Genomic DNA, 22,236 nt, shown 5'->3' with positions numbered 1-22,236 from the left:
ACAGTGTGCCTTGCCTCTCAGGTTTATTACCTCGTACTTTGTCTTAGCCAGTCAGCAAAGTAAACTCAGAATACTCTTTGTCCTCTAAAACTTACTGATGCAGCGGTGTGTAGAGATACTCAAGGGATTGACACTGATGGCTGTCAGGCAAACTGAACACCAAACTAGTAGCACCTGAAGCTCCCAGTGGAGAAGTTTCTTGTATCAGCTGAAAGAGATACTAAAGCTCTATTGAGTTACTATTATCAAATAAGAATTTTGGCTGTGTATTTTTAAAAAAAAATTTCTAAAAATTTATTTATTTTTAAAGAGGGGAAGGGAGGGAGAAAGAGAGGGAGAGAAACATCACTGTGTGGTTGCCTCCTGCACATCCTCCCACGCAGGACCTGGCCCGCAAGCCAGGCACATGCCTTGACCGGGAATCGAACTGTGACTCTTTGGTTCACAGGCTGACACTCAATCCACTGAGCCACGCCAGCCAGGGCTGTTTGGTGTACTATGATACCTTTTATTTTGAACTTTGGCCAAAATAAACTGCTGTCATAGTACACTAAAATGAACGGGCCCAGAGGCATTGGAAAGGATGCTCAGCATCACTAGCCATCAGAGAAATGCAGATCAAAACCACCATGAGGTACCACCTCACACCGGTCAGAATGGCCATCATAAACAGATCCCCAAACAACAGGTGCTGGCGAGGCTGTGGAGAAAAGGGAACCCTAGTCCACTGTTGGTGGGAATGCAGACTGGTGCAGCCACTGTGGAAAGCAGTGTGGAATTTCCTCAAAAAGCTGAAAATGGAACTGCCTTTTGATCCAGTGATTCCCCTGCTGGGACTATACCCTAAGAACACCAAAACGCCAATACAAAAGAACCTATGCACCCCAATGTTCATAGCAGCACAATTTACAATAGCCAAGTGTTGGAAGCAACCTAAATGCCCGTCAGTAGATGATTGGATCAAAAAACAATGGTACATATACACAATGGAATACTACGCAGCAGAAAGAAAAAAAGAACTACTAAACTTCGCGACAGCATGGATGGAACTGGAGAGCATCATGCTAAGCGAAATAAGCCAGGGGGCGAAAGACAAATATCATATGATCTCACCTTTAAGTGGAACCTAACCAACAATACAAAGATGCAAGGAAAATAAGACCAGCAACACTGAAAGGAAAAGAAATCAACAGAGACGAGGGAAGGAGGGAGGGGGGGCGGGGAAAAGGAAGGGAAGGGGAAAGTCAAGGAACATAGAGCAAGGACTCATGGACAAAACCAAAGGGGAAGAGCTGAGGGAGGGAAGGAGGGAGGGGGCAAGGGAAAGTGGTGGGGGGTAGGCAGAGACAAATATATTTGAAAAAATAAATTAAAATTTAAAAAAATCTGTTTGAAAAATGTTAACTGAGTAATCATTTTGCTTTCAACCTGTCTTCCTTACTTTCCGTAATTTAATGACTGAATCCTTCAGCCTAGCGTACAGGGTTGTCACTGTCTCATTTCCTCCTCTTGCGTGGGAGCTCAGCTGACAACCAACTATCCAAGTCACAAAAGTGATCTGTTAATTGTACTTCTCAAACACCCTACCTTTTCTGTTCCTGCTTTTGTTCACACTGTTTTGGCTTGAGTTGGATGGACCAAGGAAGTAATAAAATAGATTGTTTTGTTTTGTCACATTTGGTTCTTCATTTGCGCTCACAAATCTGCCACTGTAATGGATGGGCTCCCAGGGGGCTCTCTGGCCAGCACTCTGCTTGCCTCCAAGATCATCTGCAGGGAGAGCAGGAGTTAACCGTTTTTATTGTGACTTATAATAGTTAAGTAAAAAGTTGGACGCTGTGTCAGCGGACATAGTATTTTGCATCATGCTGAGAGGCATTATAATTTTCCTTGGTAGCGTAGTTCATTTTACTTTATTTTTATCTTTTCAAAGGATTCATTTACTTAAAGATTATTATGTAGCACTCAAGGTATTTTTAGAGGCTAATTAGGGAGGCAGGTCACCTTTGATTTAGTGAATGTTCTAAAAAATGCTCATTGAAAGCAAGTAAGAAGTGCTAATTTTGTGGATTAGATATTATCTCTCCTGTAGATTTTGAGGATTCCTTTGTTCTGGTGTTTCAGAGTATTTTATTTTCTTGGAATTCATGGAATGTTTGAAAAAAAATTTAAGAATAGCAGTTAATATTAAAGTCAGCTTAGTTATAGCTGAAAAATATATAAAAATAAATGACTAAATCTGGCTTTGATTCTGATTATAGTTTACTAAAATATGACTGATAAATTGCTAAACTAACTTATTGAGCATTTATTTTATAAAGAGTTAGATTTATTTATATACGTTATCTCATTTGATCACAGTTATTCTGAGATTTATATCCCACTTTTTAATATTAACTTTATTGAGGTATAATTTCCATATAATAATATGTACCTATTTTAGTTGTATAGTTATATAAATTTTGGCATTTGTAAACACCTATATTAGTTACTACACTGCAATCAAAATATATGACATTTTCATTTTCCAAAAATACAGAATGCTTCCTTCCTTCTGTAAGTCACCATCTCCCCACCTTCTGAGCTTTTATTTTTTTGAAATTATAAAAGTTATTCCTATTTTAGAATTTCATATAAATTGAATTATATACTATGTAGTTTTTGTGTATGGCTTCTTTCATTCTGATTTTCAAATGCTGAGCCAATATTTCAGTTCTGGAATCCATCCCGCTTGATCATTATGTATGATCCTTTTTATATATTGCTGGACTTGACAAACATATTCTTTTAAGGGTGTCTGCATCTATATTTGATGCTGTAATTCTGTACTTTCTTGTAGTTCTTTGCTTGGTTTTAGTGTCAGAGTAATGCTGGCCTCATAAAATGAGTTGGAAAGTGTTCAGTACTCTTCTGTTTTCTGAGTTTGTGAAGCATTGATTTTATTTATTCTTTAAAATGTTTGATAGAATTCACTAGTGAAGTCATCTAGGCCTGGAGTGTGTGTGAGAGTGTATGTGGGTAGCTTTTTTTTTTTTTTTTTAACTACAAATGTAATTTAACATATAAATAAGGCTAACAGGTTATTTAGTTATTTTTAAGTGAAGTTTTGTAGTCTTGTCTTTCAAGAAATTTGTCCATTTTGTCCAAGTTGTTGAATGTATTAGCATATTGTTATTTATAATATTTTCCTTATTATCTTTTTATTGCCTGTATGATCTGTACTAATGTTCCCTTTTATCTTTCCTGATATTGGTAAATTGTGCCTGTCTTTTCTCTGCTTTTCTTGTTAGTTTAGCTACAGGATTAACAATTTTATTAATCTTTTCCACAACTGTTCCAGTGTTTAGAATATGCATCTTTAACTTTTTACTATCTGCTATTAAAAAATTATAAATTTTCATTTATAATGTAAGGCCCTAACAACAGTTTATACTTCTCCTTCCTCTGCTAACCCCGACCTCCAATTTTTCTTTGTGCTATTGTTGTCATGCATTTTATTTCTTCATATATTATAAAGCTCATGGACTTTGTCTTTAGTAAAATGTGCTCAAATCTTTTACACATATTTTCTAAACTGCTTTTTTCTTATAATTTAGTTTTGAAAATTCTTTTTATATTTTAGATACAAGTCCTTTATCAGATGTTTGATTTACAGATATTTCCTCCCTGTGCTTGTCTTTTCATTGTCTTACCAGCTCAGAAGTTTTGATGATGTGCAATTTATCTTTTTTTTAAATTATACTTTTGGTGTCCCGTGTAAGAACTTTGACTAATCCAAGACACAAAGATTTCATAATTTGCTTTCTTCTAGACATCTCATAATGGTAGGTTTTACATTTAAGTCTATGATCCATTTTGAGTTCATTTTTATATAAGGTTCAAGGACGAAATTTATTGTCCATATATGTGTGAGGCTTTTTCTGGACTTTCTAGTCTGTTCTGTTGACTTTTATGTTTTAATTTTATGTTTTGATTACTGTAGTTGTACAATAAATCTTGAAATTAAGTAGTATAAATATTCCAATTTTGTTCTCTCTCTTTATTAATGGATTTGGAAATACTAGGTTCTTTTGCATTTTCATATAAAATATGGAATTACCTTGTCAATTTTTTAGTTTTCCATGTTTTTCAGATTCCATGTGTAGGTCTTGCCCTTTTCTTTCCTTATGTTTATTTTGATGTTATTATAAATTGTGTTCTTTTGCGTTTCAGTTTCTGACTGTACATTGTTGGTATATAGAGATACATTTGATTTTTTTTTTTGTCTGTTGACATAATAGCTCCTATAACCTTGGTAAACTCATACATGAGCTGTCAGCTGTGAAAATTGACAGTTTTATTTCTTCCTACCCAATTTGAATGTCTTTTATTTTTCTTGCTTTAGTGCACTGTCTAGAATCTCCTACTTAATGTTGAATGCAAGTGTTGAGAGCAAACATTCTTGCCTTGTTCCAGATTTTAGCAGAAAAGCATTTAGTCTTTTACCATTGAGTGTAATGTTGGCTGTATATTTTTCACTGATTCCCTTTATCAGTTTGAGGAAGTTTCCTTCTATTCCTAGTTAGTTGAGAGGTTTTTTGTTTGTTTGAAAATCAGGAATGGAGGTTAGATTTTGGCAAATACATTCCTTCATCTATTGTGATGATCATGTGTTGATTTTCTATGTTACTAATATGATGGATTTCATTGATTGATTTTTGAATATAACTTACCTTGAATCTCCGATATAAAGTTTAGTTGGTCATGACGTATTAACTTTTTTATTATACTGTTGGATTCAATTTTCTGAAACTTTGTTTAGAATTTTGCAGTTATGTTCATGAGTGATATTGGCTTGTACAATGGTTTTCATTTAATGCTTTTTACTGGTTTTGGCATAACAAAGCTGACTTTGAGAGAGAATGTGTTGTGATGAAAACCCTTTTCATTTTTTTGGGAATGGTTTGTGAGGAAGTCACATTATTTCTTCCTTAGCTGTTTGTTGTAATTTGCTAGTGAAACCATCTGGGCCTGGAGTTTTCTTTATGGAAAGGGTTTAAACTGCACATTCAATTTCCTTAGTAGAACTAGTCAGGTTATCTACTTCTTCTTGGGTGAGTGTTGACAGTTCATATTTTGAAAGGAGTTTGTCCATTTCATCTAAGTTGTTGAATTTATTGGCTTAAAGTTGTTCATAATATTCATTTAAAAAATATATGTAAAATCTGTAATGATTCACATCTGTTTTTCCTGGTTTTGGTAATTTGTTTTCTTTTCCCACCCTCCCCCTTTTTTTAGTGGTCTGGCTAATTTTTCAGTTTTATTCATCTTCTCAGAACTAGCTTTTGATTTCATCCATCTTCTCTGTTGCTCTTCTGTTTTCTTTTTCATCAATTTCCATTCTGATCTTCTCTTATTTTGTGTTTACTTGCTCTTCTTTTTCTAGTTTGTTAAGATGGAAGCTCTGGACATTGATTTGAGAGCTTCCTTCTTTTCTAATATGGGTGTTTAATGCTATACATTTTTACTGCTTTAGGTGTATCCTACTGGCCTGGATATGTTGTATTTTCATTTTAATTCATTATATGTTTAATTTCCTTTTTTATTTCTTTTTTGACCCATGGGTTATTTGGATATGTGCAGAATTTCCTGGATTTTTCAGAAATCTTTCCTTTAATGATTTTGAATTTAATTCCATTATGATCCAAGAACATAGTTTGTATAACTTACATCCTTTAAAATGTACTGACACTTACTTTATGGCCTAGGATGTGGACTATTTTAGTAAATGTATAGCATCTTGTGAGGGTACAAAGTTGGTGCCAACAAATGCCTGAATTTCTATTAATTATCTTTGTATTTCAGGGTGATTCCTCCCTTTTTATTTTTTATTATTTTGCGAGATTATGGCCCTGGCAGTAGTGCCTTCAGATCAGAAAAGATGAACTTATACTTTCTCAGAGGAGGTAAAGCAGAGACTTTAAAATTCTGGTCTGACTTAAGAATGAAGGGTATTCAGGAAACCAGGTTCTGAAGGGAAGTGTATGGAGGGCCCAGATGCGCTCCTGTTTGTTTTGAACTAGTCCCTCTTTAAAAATTATTTTGACCTGAAAGAACATTGAATTGCCCTCATCTCTAGACAGAAGTTGGCATAAGACCTTTGTGGACATTTGATGGCTATTCCAGATGGCACAGGCACTCCAGCCGCCTCAGGCTGTTGCGTGGCAGGCTCTGTGTGGCATTACCTGGCAGTTGATGCCCATTGATTTTCACTGGGTCATTAGTCTGCTTTAGCAGAAATAATTGAGATTTCATATTTCCATTCTCCCAAAAGATATGAACCATGTCTTAACTTCTAGTACATGACATCATTCACATTAACTTCTACATACTCATTCTTAATAAATCTGTCTTTTATATGTATTTATTTATGTGGCAGATATGACTCTTTGTCTCTGTTGAAATTAGAAAGTGAGACTTTTGTCTGCTATAACCAGCCTACTAATTCTTCATAGAACAGTTCTTTTAATACTGTTCCCAGGCTACTATCAAATCTTTCATTTATTGAAATTTTTCTTCAGGTTTCTAGAATCAGGCAAGAAAATCAGCTTTTGACTCTTCAGCCAGTTCTGTGTCAGCATATGAAAAAGAAAACCAGCAGTGACTTTACCCTTCACATTTCCCTTTTGATACCATTCACACTAATATCATTAGTAACAACCCCACCAAAAAAATAAATCCTTGTTTTTCTTCTGCCTTTGGCTACAGAGCTAGGTTGTAAAAGGAAGAGAACAAAATGTTTTAGTAGGATCTCTTTAGTGTTGGGGAATTAAAGCCATTAAGAAAAATAAACAGCTTAACCAAAAATACAGCAAAATAGAAAAGTAGATGCTAGAGGATTTAGGAAGTTCCGGGGAGTTTTGTAGATACAGGATTTCAAATGAACACCAGATACATTTAACTCATGGGGGGTATGAAGGGAAAAGGGAAGAGAGAGATGATGGGAATAGTTAGCTTGAAGATTAAAATAATTAAAAATAAATTCTCTTATGCAATCTGAATAAAAATTATGCTTCCCCTTTCCTTGGGCCTTAGAAATTAGAATCTTTTCAAATTATTGTCATTCTATATGGCAACCCTGTTTGATAGTGGCGCTGTAAGCCTAAGGGGATGTGGTTGCATTCAGCGTATAGAAAAGTTACAACTCATCTCGAGTTAGTTCTTCCTTTGTACTTATGCCGAAACCTCTCCATCTGGAGAGGTGCCAGTTTGCCACTAAATTTAAATAAATAAGAACATTTCTCATCAATAGGGGTGGCAAATTTAGCCCCTCTTTAGAGCACTGAGCAATTTATGACCATATGTTAAATACCATAAAACAGCTTTAAAGACTTGGTCCCTGGCCATTGCCAGATTGCACCGTAGGAGTGTGGCAGCGCTGCGAGGGACTGGGAATGCTTCCTCCGGCCCTGGGAGGCCGCAGGAACTCGCTGATGTCACAGCCAGCGAGGCCTGTTTTCAAACATTCCCTTTATAAAGGTGTGATACTAAAAGACTCCATTTTGGCATTTGGGTGCAAAGAAGGCAAGATTTTTTTGATTCTTAAGGGTCAAAATTAGTATGGAAAGTGTTATGTGGGAGAATGAGTAACTTGGCAGCAGTGAATCCATAAGGCAAATCTAGGAATAGGTAATAGATACCTACTCATTCTTATTCTTGGAGCATGAACTAGACTTTTATAAGGCGTAAGCAAACCAACTATCACATGCTTTTCAATTGTTTTCCTTCAGCCAACTTTTATGGAATGAATATTAATGTTAAAAACAATTTTTAAAATTTCATCCCATTGGGCTGCCAATAATAATGATTTCTTTTCTTCCAGGAGTATGACTCATTATTTGGTGAACTCTAAATATTAGTTTTCCTTCTTACTATCATCACAGCCTGTGAATCATTTATGGCATTCAGTGGGTTCATGGCTGAGAGAATGAAGGCGTGTGCCAGCGAACATGTGACTTTTGGGCAAGTAGTGCTGTAGGGCCCTAGATGGACTTTTAACACATGTGAGGAAACCACTGGTTCAGGCAGGCGCAGTGTTATTAAATAGGAATAGGCACCAGAAATCTTTGCATAAGACTTTTCTAACTGTTCTCTCTGAAGGATACCTCTTCCTACAAAGGAAGATGATGAAACTTGGCTGTCAAAGGTCTAGGATTCCTAGCCTCCTTGAATGTATAAGTGCCAGCCCAAAGGCTGATTTCCTGTCAGTTCCTGTGTGGTTTGCACTATATCCTTTTTGCAGTAGATCAGCATTTTAGGTCATCTGTCATAACTGCTATGCTGTAAATTCTTGGCAATTTGATCTCAGTTTGCAGAAGGCAGCTGGTGTACTTCTCTAGGAAGTGCAGCTGGAGAACTTCTGTCTCTTCTAAGGCCAGGAAGTGCACCATTGTTATCCATCGCTGCTTTCTTCCTTTGAAAGAACAAAAATCTTAGAACTGTGGCAAATTCGAAAAATGCTGGGTAGCAATTTGAAATTACCTTTTCCATTTTGTTGATCTAGGGCAAAAACTTGAGTGATCTTTGACGTCATTTAAAATCTTGTCTGTTTTTTCCGTTATACATACATGTGCATTTGTGGAAGACCTTTTTCCCCCCTACTCATTGCAAATGAAGTCATTCTTAAGTCATCAGTCGCATCAGGATGTTTTGTTTTGGGGTTTGATTTTCGAGAATAGTCTAGTTACTTAGGCCGTGTTATTGCCTGGTTAGTTTTTCTCTCTTTCTTTTCCGTAACAGTGGCATTTTTCTATTCCTGTTCCAGCATCCATTAAGACTATTCACTTTGGATATGACTGAAGTATTTGCATTGGGTTTTCAAGCTCTATGGAACACAGAGATATTTAAAGCACATTTCTTCACTGTTTAATGTAAGATAAATGTATCATTTGAGTTGTTCCAATTTATGCCGTAATGGGTGAACTATGTTGTGGAATTTAGAAAAGTGAGCAATTTTCCTCTTCTCTTATGACTCAGAAGTCTCATTTTGGCAACTTGATTTTATTTATGTAGAATAGGAATTACCTTTAGCCCAGTTCATCTAAGAGAAGAATATTTCTAAAGAATACAAACGCATGCATGAGTTATTTTAAATAGTATTCCTAACGGTCCATCGCAGCACAGGTCATTTCTACTTCTGATTCTTCTTCTCATCTTTATAAAAACTCCATCTTCTCTGAGGTTCAACAACATCATTAGCATAGCTCTTAGTTTCTTTTGTGTTTTTAAGATGAATGAAGGGAAAGGAAAGATGAGTTATGTTGCTTGACAGAAAAAAAGCAAACTTTTTGAAGGTGGACTTCATGTCAGATGTATGGATGTCAGGCAGCAGCATCCTAGAGGTAGCCCAAATCCTGATAATGCGCTCAGGATGGCATGACAGAAGAAATTTTGGATTAAGGACATGGGAGAATTTGATAACCAGATTATACCAAATAAAATCGGTAGTTCCTGAAATAGTATATTGTTAAACTCTAGAGGTAGAGTGATCCTGAGAACTCCTGTGCTCTTTAAGGTGTATGTAACTCACATAGTAACTGATCAGGACATGTTTAATAAGTGAGTGAAACCAGGACACTAAATGATTGTGTTTTATGTGGAAAGTCTTAATTGGAGGGATACTAATTTGGGGGACATTTAAGTGGGAAAAGGGCATATCTAAAGATTTGAGAAAGAGCAGTATAGTTTCTGCATTGAAGAAAGGGATAGGAGATATGAAAGGTTACATAGATCTACCTGGTTTATAGGCATATTTAGAAAGAACGTAGAAAAAGACTCGCAAAAGTAGTTTGCCAACAACTGGGCTAGATAGGACTAATTTTACTTTGTAAAACACAGCTGTTAATAGGTTGATTTCTTATTATAGAACAATAAGTATAGCACATTGGTATGAAAAAAAATAAAGTGAATTTATCCCAAAAGTAGGAGGGCCTTTGCTTCTGTCCTTGGGATGGATCTGATTAGAAGATCGTGAAATGATTAGTTAGACATAAAATGTGTTGCTTGACAGTATGCCTAGAGTCTGTCATGATTAAAGAATGAATGCTGCCTAATGTTGAAATAAGACAATTTAGTCATTTTAATATAGAACAAATTGCAGAATTGTTTCTTCTCCAGTTAATTTTTTTCTGTTGTTCTCATCTTTTTGTTTCTTCTTTTTCTGTGTTTCTGAGTGTAATTTCACTGCACTTGGGCAAGACGCATTCCAGCCAATCACACTCACACGTCAGATGTTTTACCTACTTTGACAAGGTTGTCCATTTCCTCTAGAAAGGAAAGAACGAACCCGCAGATCCCAGAGGACTCCCCCCGCCCATTACCCGGTCCACACTGAGCACACACTCAGTCCAAGTTCCGAAGCACAGTATTGGAGGGCCTCCCTTGTTTGGCACCGCCAGAACCTTTCCAACATCCCCTCTTCTCTGTCCCCCGCTCCTCTGCTATGACAGTCTGTTCCCCGTGTTCATTTTCAACTCCAACTATTGTTCTCCCTTTGAATATCTTGTTTCTACCAGTGTTGTCTATTCTAAGGGGCATTATAATTTGCTTTCTACTTATTAAATTTTGCCAATTGTTTTATCCTTGCCTATAATTACCTTCTTATATTTCTTTATCTAAGCCAATTATGGACAGCACTAAGAGTGGGCATTTTAAAAAAGAGTGGGTTAGACTGAGCCTGATTTTAGACTGAAAGGAAGTTGTCAGTACTAGGAGACTGTGGCAGATTGTCCAAAGGTGGCCACAACAATGTCTCCTGTCCCACATGCTATCCTGTACTGTATGTGATCTTCGCACTCCTCCTTCAAGAGTTGGAGTATAATTTGTCTCCCCTTGAACCTGGGTGGATTTGTGACTGTTTTGACCAATAGAATATGATTCAAATAATGTTGTATGACTTTGAGCCTGTGTCTTAAATGGCAATATACCTTCCATCTTATTAGCAGGCACATGTGTGCCTGGAGCCCAGCGCCGCTGCATGCGCAGCCTGACTGCTGTGAGGTTGCGGTGCTGTCAAGTAGCCAAGCCACATGAAAAGGCCACATGTTGGCCCTGCAGTTGGAGGCTCTTGTCTTGGAGTTATCCCAGCCCAGGCACCAGATGTGAGTGGAAGCATATCGGATCCTTCACCCTCGCCTGTATACCGGCTATGTACCACTGGGAGGTCCCTCCCTGCCCTGGCAGGAGCGAAAAATCCCCCATCTACATTCTGCCCATATTTCTAACCATAGAATCTCCGAGCACAAAGAGATCGTGGTTGTTTTAAGCCTGAGTTTTGGGGCGGTGTGTGAGGTAGCATTAGTGATTGGAACAGAGACACTGAAAAGCAGGAGTGGAACAAGAGCCTGCAGGTGGTGGAAGAGATCGGACTAGGAGCTGAGATACAGAGGTTCAGTCTTCAGGGGGAGGAGGAGGAAAAGACAAGAGGATTAGGAAGGAAATAGGTAAATGTTGAGAAAGCGTGGGCGATTCACTATATAAATACATAGATATATCTTTATTTATGTTTATATTTGGATAGACATGGAGTTACCTACCAAAAGGTAAGAAGGTCTAGAGGGCCCCGCTGCCTGGTTGAGAGTATCGAAGACAGTACAGACTATTGGCCTTCAGTTCCTTGCCTTTAACGCATACTCATGTGACAAAAGATGGAGGCTGGCCATTTTATCTTTCTGGTCTGCCTTTCTCAAGAGAGTTGTGTTTATAGTGAACACTGTAAGTGCAAAGTACTTGAGCACTTAGAAGAGGTAAAGTGATTCTCCTTCGAGGAGAGCCTTGGACCACTTGGCTCTGGTTATAAATTCTGAACCGGAACTTGACCTGAGGATTTCTAATGACCCGAACCTGCTTGTGGTCTTGGGAAAGGAAAGGAAGTATGCCTTTAGAGTGCTGACTTGGATTTTAAGCAGCAACTTTCTTGAGAGGAAAGGAAACAAATCTACAGTTTTAGTTCTCGGCTTCATAGGGCTTTTGTCCACATTGAGGACTCAGCAAGTGTTGTTAATTGAATGGGGGAATTTATTCTCTAACAGAATTGTTTTCTGCAGCGGTCTGGCCACCAGCCACATGCAAGTCAGTTTGTTTCTGTGAAGGATTACATACTCCGTGTCTAAGTGTACTCTTATAAGCCTGGGAATCCTGCAAATTGTAATTTTCCTTAGTAAAATATCTAATTTGTTGTTGAAATCTTTTAATTAATGTTGTACAAAGAGAGATGATATAGAACCTCATTGAAATACTACTACTGGATAAAAGAACACTACTTTCCTGACAGGGTGACCATGACGTATCAGACCTTTGCTTCATGTATTAGTTAGAAGATAGAATTGGCCCTTGTGTCATCAGAGTCTGCTATATTTCAGTTGGTCTCTGTTAGAGGCTTTTATTTCACAATTTTTAAATTTTTTCCCCTACTGTGTTGGAGTGACCTTGGCGCTTCTGAGAGGCTGTGATTTGTGTTTTGCTTATTTCTCCACCCCTTCCCTGAAAATTGTGGCACACGTAGATAACTTGCTTTTACAGACCCTGCTTGATTTCTTTCTGACTTGCACAATTTTCCTGGCAGGAGCATGATTGTCTTTGTCCTTTGTTTTCATCAACTTAAATTTAAGTTATCAAACAAAAATTATCACTGTAATAATAATGCTTTAAAAAACTGCTCATTTTCTGTTGCTTGATTATTTTTTATTTTTTCCTATTTTCGGTGACCGTTGGCTAGAGCTTGTATACCTTTAACCGTTTTTACTCTGATAGTAGTTTTATTTTTATTTATTTTACTTATTGTTTCTAAAACACATTTCTTATACCCTACTTTTGAAGAATTTCAATTTATTCATCTTTTTCAGCATCCTAAATTTTCATTCATTTCAATAGATTCCCCCCCACTTTAGCTTCTGTGTATTACGAGAGTTGCTTTTGTTCATTATTAGACTTGTTTAGCTCTGTCGTGTGTGAACTCAAAGGATCCTTCATACTATTTTTTTTTTTCCATCTTTCTTGGTCCAGGGCTGGGCATTTCAGAGTTATTCAACAGTAGAAAGTATTATTCAGTATTTTTCCTCCATGAATTCCAAAGGCTCATGGTTAGTTTTCAGTGTTTCTGAGCATTTGTGAGTGGGTTTTTGCACAATCTTCCAGGCTCGGTTTTGTGGGAGCTGAAGTACAAGGCTCAATCTGACACTGTTCTTTGTGTGCTAGTTTGGTTCTGCTGCTAGTGCTCTGGTTTGTGCCTGTGGATGGAGGCAGCAAAAGACATATTGTTAAACAATGAACTCAGAATTGTAAGCAAGATCAGTATGGTTTCATGCCCCCCACCCCCTTCTAGTATTCTGTGGTTATTTCTCCAGATTTTTTGGCAAGTGTTGGTTGTCTGTGTCAAGCTTTGCCACATCAGCCTTAAATTTCTGCTTTGTATAATTCAGCTAGGAAATAGAAAGAAGTATTTACAATTGCATAGCACGCATGTTTTCCAATGTATTTTTACTCTAATGATCTCACTGTTATCTCCCAACAGTTTTCGTAAGACCAGTTATCCTGCTTTATGTGTAAAGGGAAGGCTCATGGGGTCTAAGTGGCTAGTCTGAGATCGCATAGCCAGGAAGTCAGGGATCCAGAACTCAAATGCAAGGCTTCAAGGTACAAGCTCAGTGCTTTGCCCACTGTGACATGCTGAGAAAGAAATACTGTTTTTATTACCACACGGTCACAATTGGTTTCTCAGTAGAAGCAGAGAAGAGCAAATCAAGGTGAATAATCAGCTACTCATGTTGAGAAAGTTATACAGGAAATAAGAACAAGCAATGGCATTGCTGAATAGGTAAATACAACATGAAATGGTAATGACGTTTGCCATATATCAGCTAGAAAAGGTGTGGTCATTTGACAAATATCTGATCGGGAAATTAACTGACAAATTTCCCCTTTTGTGTGGATTTCTCTTGGATAGTAAAGAGTAACAACTTGTGGTTGGTTATTTTTGTTTTGCTTATTTTTGAGGGAAAATCATAAGGAGAATTCGCTGAAAATAGGGTGAGAAGTTAATTAGGTTCATGAGAAAGGCTCAGTTTTAGCTATGAGATATAGAGAATAGTGTTTAAATGCTGTATTTTACTGTATGTGCCCTTAAGACTAGTTAATCTCTGATCTTAAGTTATCTTGTAGACCCTGACCTAGTAACATGGCTTTATGAGTTAGGTCTATTATGTGTCCTAATGCATCTTTAATTGTCTTAATTCTATCTTTTTGATATAAAAACTGGTTTAATTTGTGATCAGATTGTAAATTAAAACAGTTTTGAGTCACTTTCTAAAATCAGTTGGATTATTTTCTTTAATGTGGGAAAAATGAAGGAAGAAAACTAAAAGATCAGGATAACTTAAAGATCCAGATAATAAGATGGACAAGATATGTATAGCTAAACTCTGGGTATCTGTGAATGAAAAAAATTGGGTTTTCACTTTAAAATGACTTAAAATTTATTTAGAAACTCAATTATCAATTATTTTAACCTTAGCATATGCTTTAAGTATTAAGTACCTGGTATATTTTATTTTGTGATCGGAAGGAGTCTGAAAGGAATTAGGTATGATCAAAAACAAATTTAATTCAAGTAGACTATTCTCCTCTCAACCTATTAGTATTGCTGCAGTACCTCTTAAGAGACATGGATTTGTCAGAATTTCTGTCATCCCAATAATTAACTGAAGTGGAAGAACTTTATTTTTAGAGTTAAAGACCCTTTGATGTCATCTAATCTACTCTTGATGGCAGCACTTTTTTTAGTGGTGTCCTTGGTAAGTGGATATTGTGGACTCCGAGAAAGAAGATACTGAGAAGGGCTCCTGGTGGCTCACTGGGCTCAGATTTAAAAAATGGAGCCTAGCAGCCAATTCTACACAAGGGCCTCTCATGCAAACTGCATGCACTTCAGGGAGAAGCCTGCACTGAGTTGCCTGCCTCCTGCACCAAACTGCCTGCCTACACTGTGTTTCTGCCATCTGAGCCAGCCCTTATAAAGGAGTTTCTGGAATCCTGTTTCAACCAGTAGAACTGAGGCTTTCTTCTTCTCATCAGAGCTGTGCAGCTATATCCCCATCAGCTTCTTCACCAACCAATCAGAGCAGCTCTCTCCTGACCAATCAGGGCAGTGCCTTTTGGACCAGTCAAACTGTGACGATTTGGAATCCTCATTTACATGAGGAGAAGCAGTCAGGGAGCAGGGGTAGGGACTTCTGTTTATGTAAGTCAGCTCCCCTCTGGCTCTGGGAGTACACTGTCCCTTTCCACTGAAGACAGAGAGTGTGTTTCCCTGGCTGGAGCTGAAACACTGGTGATGAAACACCAAAGATAGTCTTGCCAGAACAGACCAGCGCAGGGCAGAGCAGACCAGCAGGGCAGAGCAGACCAGTCCTGGGCAGAGCAGACAGACATGGAACAGAGCAGAGCTGTCAAGCTGGAGAGGAGCCTCTCCCAGGGCCTTCTAACTGCAGCGTTGTTTTCACGGCCGTGCCATGTCTCAGTTGAGCTGTTTGCACTGAATGAAGTTTCCTTCTTCACCGCACCCCACATTGGAAAGTGCTGTTAGTGTTGAATTGGCACCAGTGACCATCAGTTGACAATATATTCCTACCGTCATTAATAGGAACCTTACTATTTATGAGGCAACAGTACAGTGCTTTACCCAAATCATATTTTTGTCTTCGGGACAAAACAGCTTTATTCCTCATCTGCATGACAATTTCATGGTTCTGAAAGGAGCCCTGAGCAGAATTGTTTTGAATTAACCATACCAATATTGCTTTTATAATGATGATTTTTTTTTTGAAAAATTGAGTTATTAGAATTACCAAATAATTATCAGGGTAGAAAAATTGTGGATAATGACAGTGGGCTACAGATGAAGAAAAACCTGGTGCCAGTATTTAAAGAAAAGGAAGGAGAGAGTCTTAAAATTACAGCTTAAGTTTTTTATTGGTGTTGGGTAAGACTCAAGAGCTGATTATTAAACATATGGTTTCAGAGAATTTAAAACATGTTACATCTGTACAAACCAACAGAGGTTTGCTTAGAAACAGCTTATGCCAAATTAACCTTAATTCTTTTTTGATGGGAGATCAGCTGACATCAGAAATTTGACCACTTCCCTGTGATGTCTTTCTGGATATTATGTGTTATTAAACCAAGAAATGGTTAAGTAGTTTTGTGGTAAACTGAATAATTCATTGGAGAGCCTAATGAAATACTCTAATATTTTAAAGTATATTTTGTTTAACATTTTTTGTGAATGATATGGACATACTTGTTCAATGTGTGAAGGAAACAGGTTTAAAGACATGGATACTATTATATATAACAGACAAAATTAAATTTATCCCAGTAGGCTAGTGTGTTGGTTCAGACACAACAGGATGAAATTTAATAGTGTAAAGTTTCTTATTCAGGTTTCAAAAATTAGTTGTGTAGGTAGAGGAAAGCAGTTACATGAAAAACAATCTGGGATATGTATAGGATGAACCACTAACGTGATATGACTAATGAAAAAGCTAATACAGACTTCCGCCGTATTAACAGAAACTTTGGGTCCACAGCTTGGAATGAGATTCGTTTGTTCTGCCTGCACCATAGTAGATCATACATGAGTGCTGTGTTGATATTTGGGTTCCACATTATAGGAAAAACAGGAAACTAGTGTGTGCCTGACAGAAATCATGACACATAGGCATTGCTTGAAGGAATGAGAAGTGCTAGTTTTTAAAGATAAGAAAGGACTAGAAATTGAGGCTAAGAGAGGTTAAGTAAATTGTCCAAGAGAGTATCATGTGTTAATGGCAGATCAAGTTCTCTACTTTTAGTTCAGGGCTCTTTCTACTCATTACATTTTGTTCTTCCACAAAGTAAAAGCAATCCTACCAAGGAGAAGCTACTAGGAATCAGATTTTGACTCTGCACAAGCGCCTTTAGTAATTGGTATTGTCCTCTAATATCAGGAACTGCTTTGGAAAATAATGAGTTATTTGTTATTGGAAGAACTGAAATAGATACCATACAACCTCTTTCCTGGAGATTTTTAAGGGATGTATGTTTTAAGGGATAATTCTGGAGCTGTCAGAAACTGAGCTGGATATCATATGTGGAGGGCAATCATACTCCTCTACGTCTCTTTTCCTGATTAATTATTAATAATGCCTCTTTCCCACTCTAGGCTGTCCCAGTTTAGATGATGGATTATAGGATTGCCTTCATTGTAAGGTCTCTTCCAACTCAGTAAGTCTGCTGAATGAAAATTAAATTGTCATGTGAGATCAAGTCATGGTGGCAGTATGTGGAGTCTTTGAGAAAGTCACATAATTTTTTTTAAATGGAAAATTTCAACCATAAAAGTAGGTAGAGTGTATAATGAATTCCTAGGTACCTATCACCCAGCTTCACAATTATCAACTCGTGGTTAGCCATGTTTCATGTGTCTATCAGCTTTTTCCCAGATGATTTCGAAGTAAATTCAAAGTGTTATATCATTCATTAGTATTTTAGTACCTGTTGCTGAGATAACAACTCTTTTTAAACATAACTTTAATATTGTTACACTTTAAGAAGTCAACACTCCTTCTTACAGCTTTTATTACCAGTCAGTTTTCAAATTCCCTGGTTAATAAATAATCTAGACCAGTTCTTTGAACCTTTTTTCTTTATGTTTGTCATTCATGCTGTCAGTGGTTTTGAGGAGTCCAGGCATGTTGTTTTGTGGAGTGTCCTAAAATCCGGTGTGTCTCATTACCTCTTCATGATTGTATTTAGGTTGCACATTTTCGTCAGGCTGTCTTAGTAGGTGGCGCTATGTCTTCTCTGTGCAGCCATCGCAGGGTCCGTCATGTTCCTTCGTTCCCTTATTGGTTCTGCTGAATTTGACCACGTGGTTAAATTAAGGTGGCATCTGCCAGATACCTCCATTATGAAATATACTTTTTTCCATTGTAATTTATCAGTAATCTGTGGGGTGATACTTTGAGACTGTATCTTTTTCCTGGAAAACTTTTTGCCTAATGGTTTTAGTATCCATTGTTGATCCTATCCTGAATCAATAATTTATTAGTGTTTATAGTTATCTTTATAAATGTCTTACCTCTAAGATCGTACCTCCTAGATTGCAAATTTTATTGGGGCAGAATCTCTAAATTCTTTTTATGTTACTGACACTACTTAAAATATTTTTTGAGGTATTGAGTGAATTAACAAGTGAAGATTCTCTCTCTAGATGATGAGAAAAAAATCTTCTTTGGTCCTGCCAATTTAACCCAGATCTTTACAGTCACACACTCTTTTTCCAAGCTTCCTCTAGTATAGAGTAATCAGTTGTGATTTTTTTATTTTTTAATGTTGCTTCACATTTCAGGATTTTTTCCATAATGTCTACCAAATGACAGTGTCTGCTTTTTTTCTCTGTAGATGCAGAGCTATGTCCTCTGTACATTGAAACCAACCTTTAAAACCATCTCACTATGATATTCAGTTCAGAGAAAATTAAATGTAAATACATAGTAGTGTAGAGGCTACATCTAAATTAATGGTTTGTGTGTATATATAAAAATTAAGCTTATATGCTAAGTTTTTTACTACTGTTTCCTCAGTTTTTTACTGTTTCATGATAGTCATCATTACTGATTTGTTTTAAAATTATATTTAATTCCTAGCTACTTTTAAAAACTACAAACAAAATCATAGAAAGGCTGAGAAAGCTTATTTTCTTTTTATAGGGTCAAATGCATTGTAATCATTAAAAAAATTGGTAATAAATTGTATTAATGAAACAGTTTATGAATATGCATTAGAAAATTATTGAGACTAAAAATCCCTACAGTAGAATGTTTATTACTCAATAAAGTAATGCTAATTCATAGCATTTGGCTTAAAATATTGTTATTTTATGCACTGAAATAAATATACAGAAGTCCAAGGTTAAAGGTATATTTAAACCATAATATCTGAAGTTAGGGCATTACATACCTTTCCTAATTAGTCTAAGTTTCTAAGGATCAGCAACATAGCAGATTCCCTCTCATATACCGAATAATCATGTAACTCACTTTCCAGAGAACTTTTATTGTAAACACTGAAATAACTGGGCATGCTTAACTTGGAGAAGGGAAGACTAAAAGAAGAGGTCATTTGCGGATGACTTAGGGGCTGCCATGTAGAATAATGCTTAAGGTAGAACTAGCATTAATAACTAAAAGTTACTTATAAGTATATACATTTTTTTCAGATAGAGGCAAAAGACTTTTTCTAGCAACTAATAACTGCCCATCAACAGAGTGGGCTGCCTAATGAAGCAGTGAGCACGTGTTCCTTAGAAGTGGTCATGGAAAAATGGATGACCTTTTCTTCTTACCTTCTCTTCATTTTCTTTGTTCTCCTCTTTCCTTTCATTTTGTCCTCTAGATCTCTGCTGCTCACTATGGTTGCTACTGGCCGCATGTGGCTATGGAGTACTTGACATGTGGCTAGCCTGAGTTGAGATGCGCTGTAAGTGCGACACATCAGATTTTGAAATAATATAAAATGTTTCACTGATTAATTTTATATTGATTGCATGCACAATGACACTATTTTGTATTGGATAAATAAAGATATTAAGATTAATTATTTTTATTTATGATTACTTATTAAATATTTATTAAGATTATTAGTTCCAGATAAGGAGTCAACACTCTTTCAGTGGTTACATCTGAATTGTGTAGATGTCTTTTTATAGCAATTACTTGAAGACTCTCAAAAGTAAGTAATAGCAGATATACTAAAAAGAGAAACCCAAATTCAAAGAATGGTCCATATAGACGTTAGTTTTCTGTGCGTCCTGCCATTCCCTCCTGCCACCCCCTTTTTTATTTTGTACAGTATTTTTGGTTTAGACCCTAGGGCACCCTGGATGCTTGAACTATGCAACGGGCATGGACAGAAAAAAGCTCCAATAAAAATCCACTGACTTCGGTCAGAAGACAGAAATGGGGGCCCTTTGGGATGGAGCTTATTTAACCTTTCTGGCCTTAACTCAGACAGGCTCCAGTTATGAAACTGGACTTCTGCAGCAGCCTCTCAGACTCTTTTCTTTTGTTGCTTCACCTCCAGGTGGAGACAGTTATGGGAAATGCACAGGACTACGGGGAGGCTGCAACTCCCGTTTTCTAGCCGGAGCACCAAGAAAAGGTGCCAGAGAGTACAGAGGAGGGGGGAAGCTGGAGAAGAGGATTCTTCAATTTGTGCATGAAGTCTCAGCCTCACCTTTGAGTTGCACAAGTATGCAACTGGGCAGAATCAGTATAGCAAAGGCTTTGAGAAGTGAACTTTAGTGTAGTTCAGTGACCAGATCCCAGACTGGTTTTTCAGTAACACTCACTTAGGGGGAACTGGAATACCATTATAAGGCTTTGAAAACTACACTGACATTTGAACCAAACCCACAGAAGATGGTTTAGCACTTTCACTCTGAACCTAACTTTATGCCAATCCATTTGGCAACTTGATTGAAATGAGAAATTCCTTTTAAGACACAAACTTAAAAACTCACTCAAGAAGAAATAGATATTCTGAATAGTCCCATATCTGTTAAAACAATTGAACTCATGCTTAAGAAAATAATCTTTCAAAAGTAAAATTCCAGGCACAGATTGTTTCAGGTGAATTCTACCAAATATTTAAGGAATAAATAGCACCAGTTTATGCAATTTCTTCTAGAAATTGAAGTGGACACAAAATTTCGCAGCCCATTTTATAAGGCCAGCACTTTCCTGATACCAAAATCAGTCAAAGAGTACTTGCTTGTACAAAACAAACTATAGACCAATATCCCTCATTTGAAGAGAGAAGCAAAACCTTTCAAAAAATATTAGCAAATTGAATCCAGCAGGAAAAAAAGAATATAAAATGTATCACGACCTTGTAGGTTTTATTCTGGGAATAAATGACAGATTCAGCATTCAAAAATCAATCAGTGCTATTCTCCATATTTATAGACTTAATACAAGAGAAACCATATGTCATATCAATAGATGCAGAAAAGACATTGAACATAGTTCAAAATCTGCTCATGATAAAAACTCTTAGCCTAGGAATAGAAGGGAATTTCCTCAACCTGAACCTGATAAAGGATATCTACACAAAAGCTACAACTAACATCATTCATGTGACAGACTAAATGCTTTCTTCCTAAGATTGAGAACAGGGCAAAGACGTTCACTTTCCCAACTGCAATATAACATACTGAAAGTCAAAGGCATTGTAATAAAGCAGGAAAAAGAAATAAAGGGCATACGTATTGGAAAGAAAGAAATAAAACTTCTGCTATTCAGATATGATGTGATTGTTTATTTACAAAATCCTAAGAAATTTCTAAAAAGCTTCTAGAACTAAGAAATGGGTTTTCCAGGGTTGGAGGATACAAGATCAACATATGAAAGTCAATCATTTTTTTTATACTAGGAAGAACAGCTGGACACAGGAAATTTACAGATAGTGTCATTATAATAGCTGCCCTCTAAAAAAAAGAAGAAGAAAGAAGAAAAATTAAGTTATAAATCTAGTAAGATATGTTCAGGGTATGTATTAGATGTAAGGAATAAAAAACCTCAATAAATGGAAAGATATCATGTTCATGGATTAGAAGACTGAATATAGTTAAGAAGTCAATTTTCTTTTTGATAATCTATAGTTTTATTGAAATCCCCATCAATATTCCAGCAGGATTTTATAGATATTGACAAGATGATTTTAAAATTTATTTGGAAAGGCAAAGGAATTAGAATGACCAAAATAGTTTTGAAAAGAACAAAATTGCATGAGTCAGACTACTAAATTTTAAGACTTATTTTCAAGGGCAGTACAATATTGGCAAAAAGATAGACACATCAATGAAACTAAATTGAAAGGTTAATAATGGAACCATGCAAATGTGATTAATTTTTCATGAATATGCAAAAACACTTTGGTGAAAAAAGGATAGTCTTCTTGGCAAACGGTGCTAGAAGAATTGGGCATCCATATGCCAAAAAAAGGGGGGGAGGGGGAATTTTGACTTTATCTTAAACCATGTACAAAAAGTAACCCAAATGTAAAATTTCAAATTATAAAACTCTGAGAAGAAAACATAGGAGGGAGTCTTTGTGACTTCAGGTAGGCAATGAATTCTCAGATACAACATCAAAAACAATT

General features: G+C 36.6%; 1 protein-coding gene across 2 annotated transcripts in view; it reads left to right on the top strand.

Moving 5' to 3' along the window:
• BABAM2 (BRISC and BRCA1 A complex member 2) overlaps positions 1 to 22,236 on the top strand; it is a 347,541-nt gene that overhangs the window by 38,624 nt on the left and 286,681 nt on the right. Inside the window, exon 3 of one of the 2 annotated variants that reach the window (XM_054568456.1) lies at positions 19,471 to 19,554. The exons of the other annotated variant lie outside the window; for it this stretch is intronic. Within the exon in view, the coding sequence (XP_054424431.1) occupies positions 19,548 to 19,554 (7 nt within the window). The 5' untranslated portion in view covers positions 19,471 to 19,547. The remainder of the gene's footprint in view (positions 1 to 19,470; positions 19,555 to 22,236) is intronic. 2 annotated transcript variants of the gene reach the window in all.

This window comes from Pteronotus mesoamericanus, unplaced genomic scaffold, assembly GCF_021234165.1.
Source record: "Pteronotus mesoamericanus isolate MK-2021 breed Mesoamerican mustached bat unplaced genomic scaffold, CSHL_Meso_final contig_101, whole genome shotgun sequence".
NCBI lineage: Eukaryota > Metazoa > Chordata > Mammalia > Chiroptera > Mormoopidae > Pteronotus > Pteronotus mesoamericanus.
This window is presented reverse-complemented; position numbering and strand designations above follow the sequence as displayed.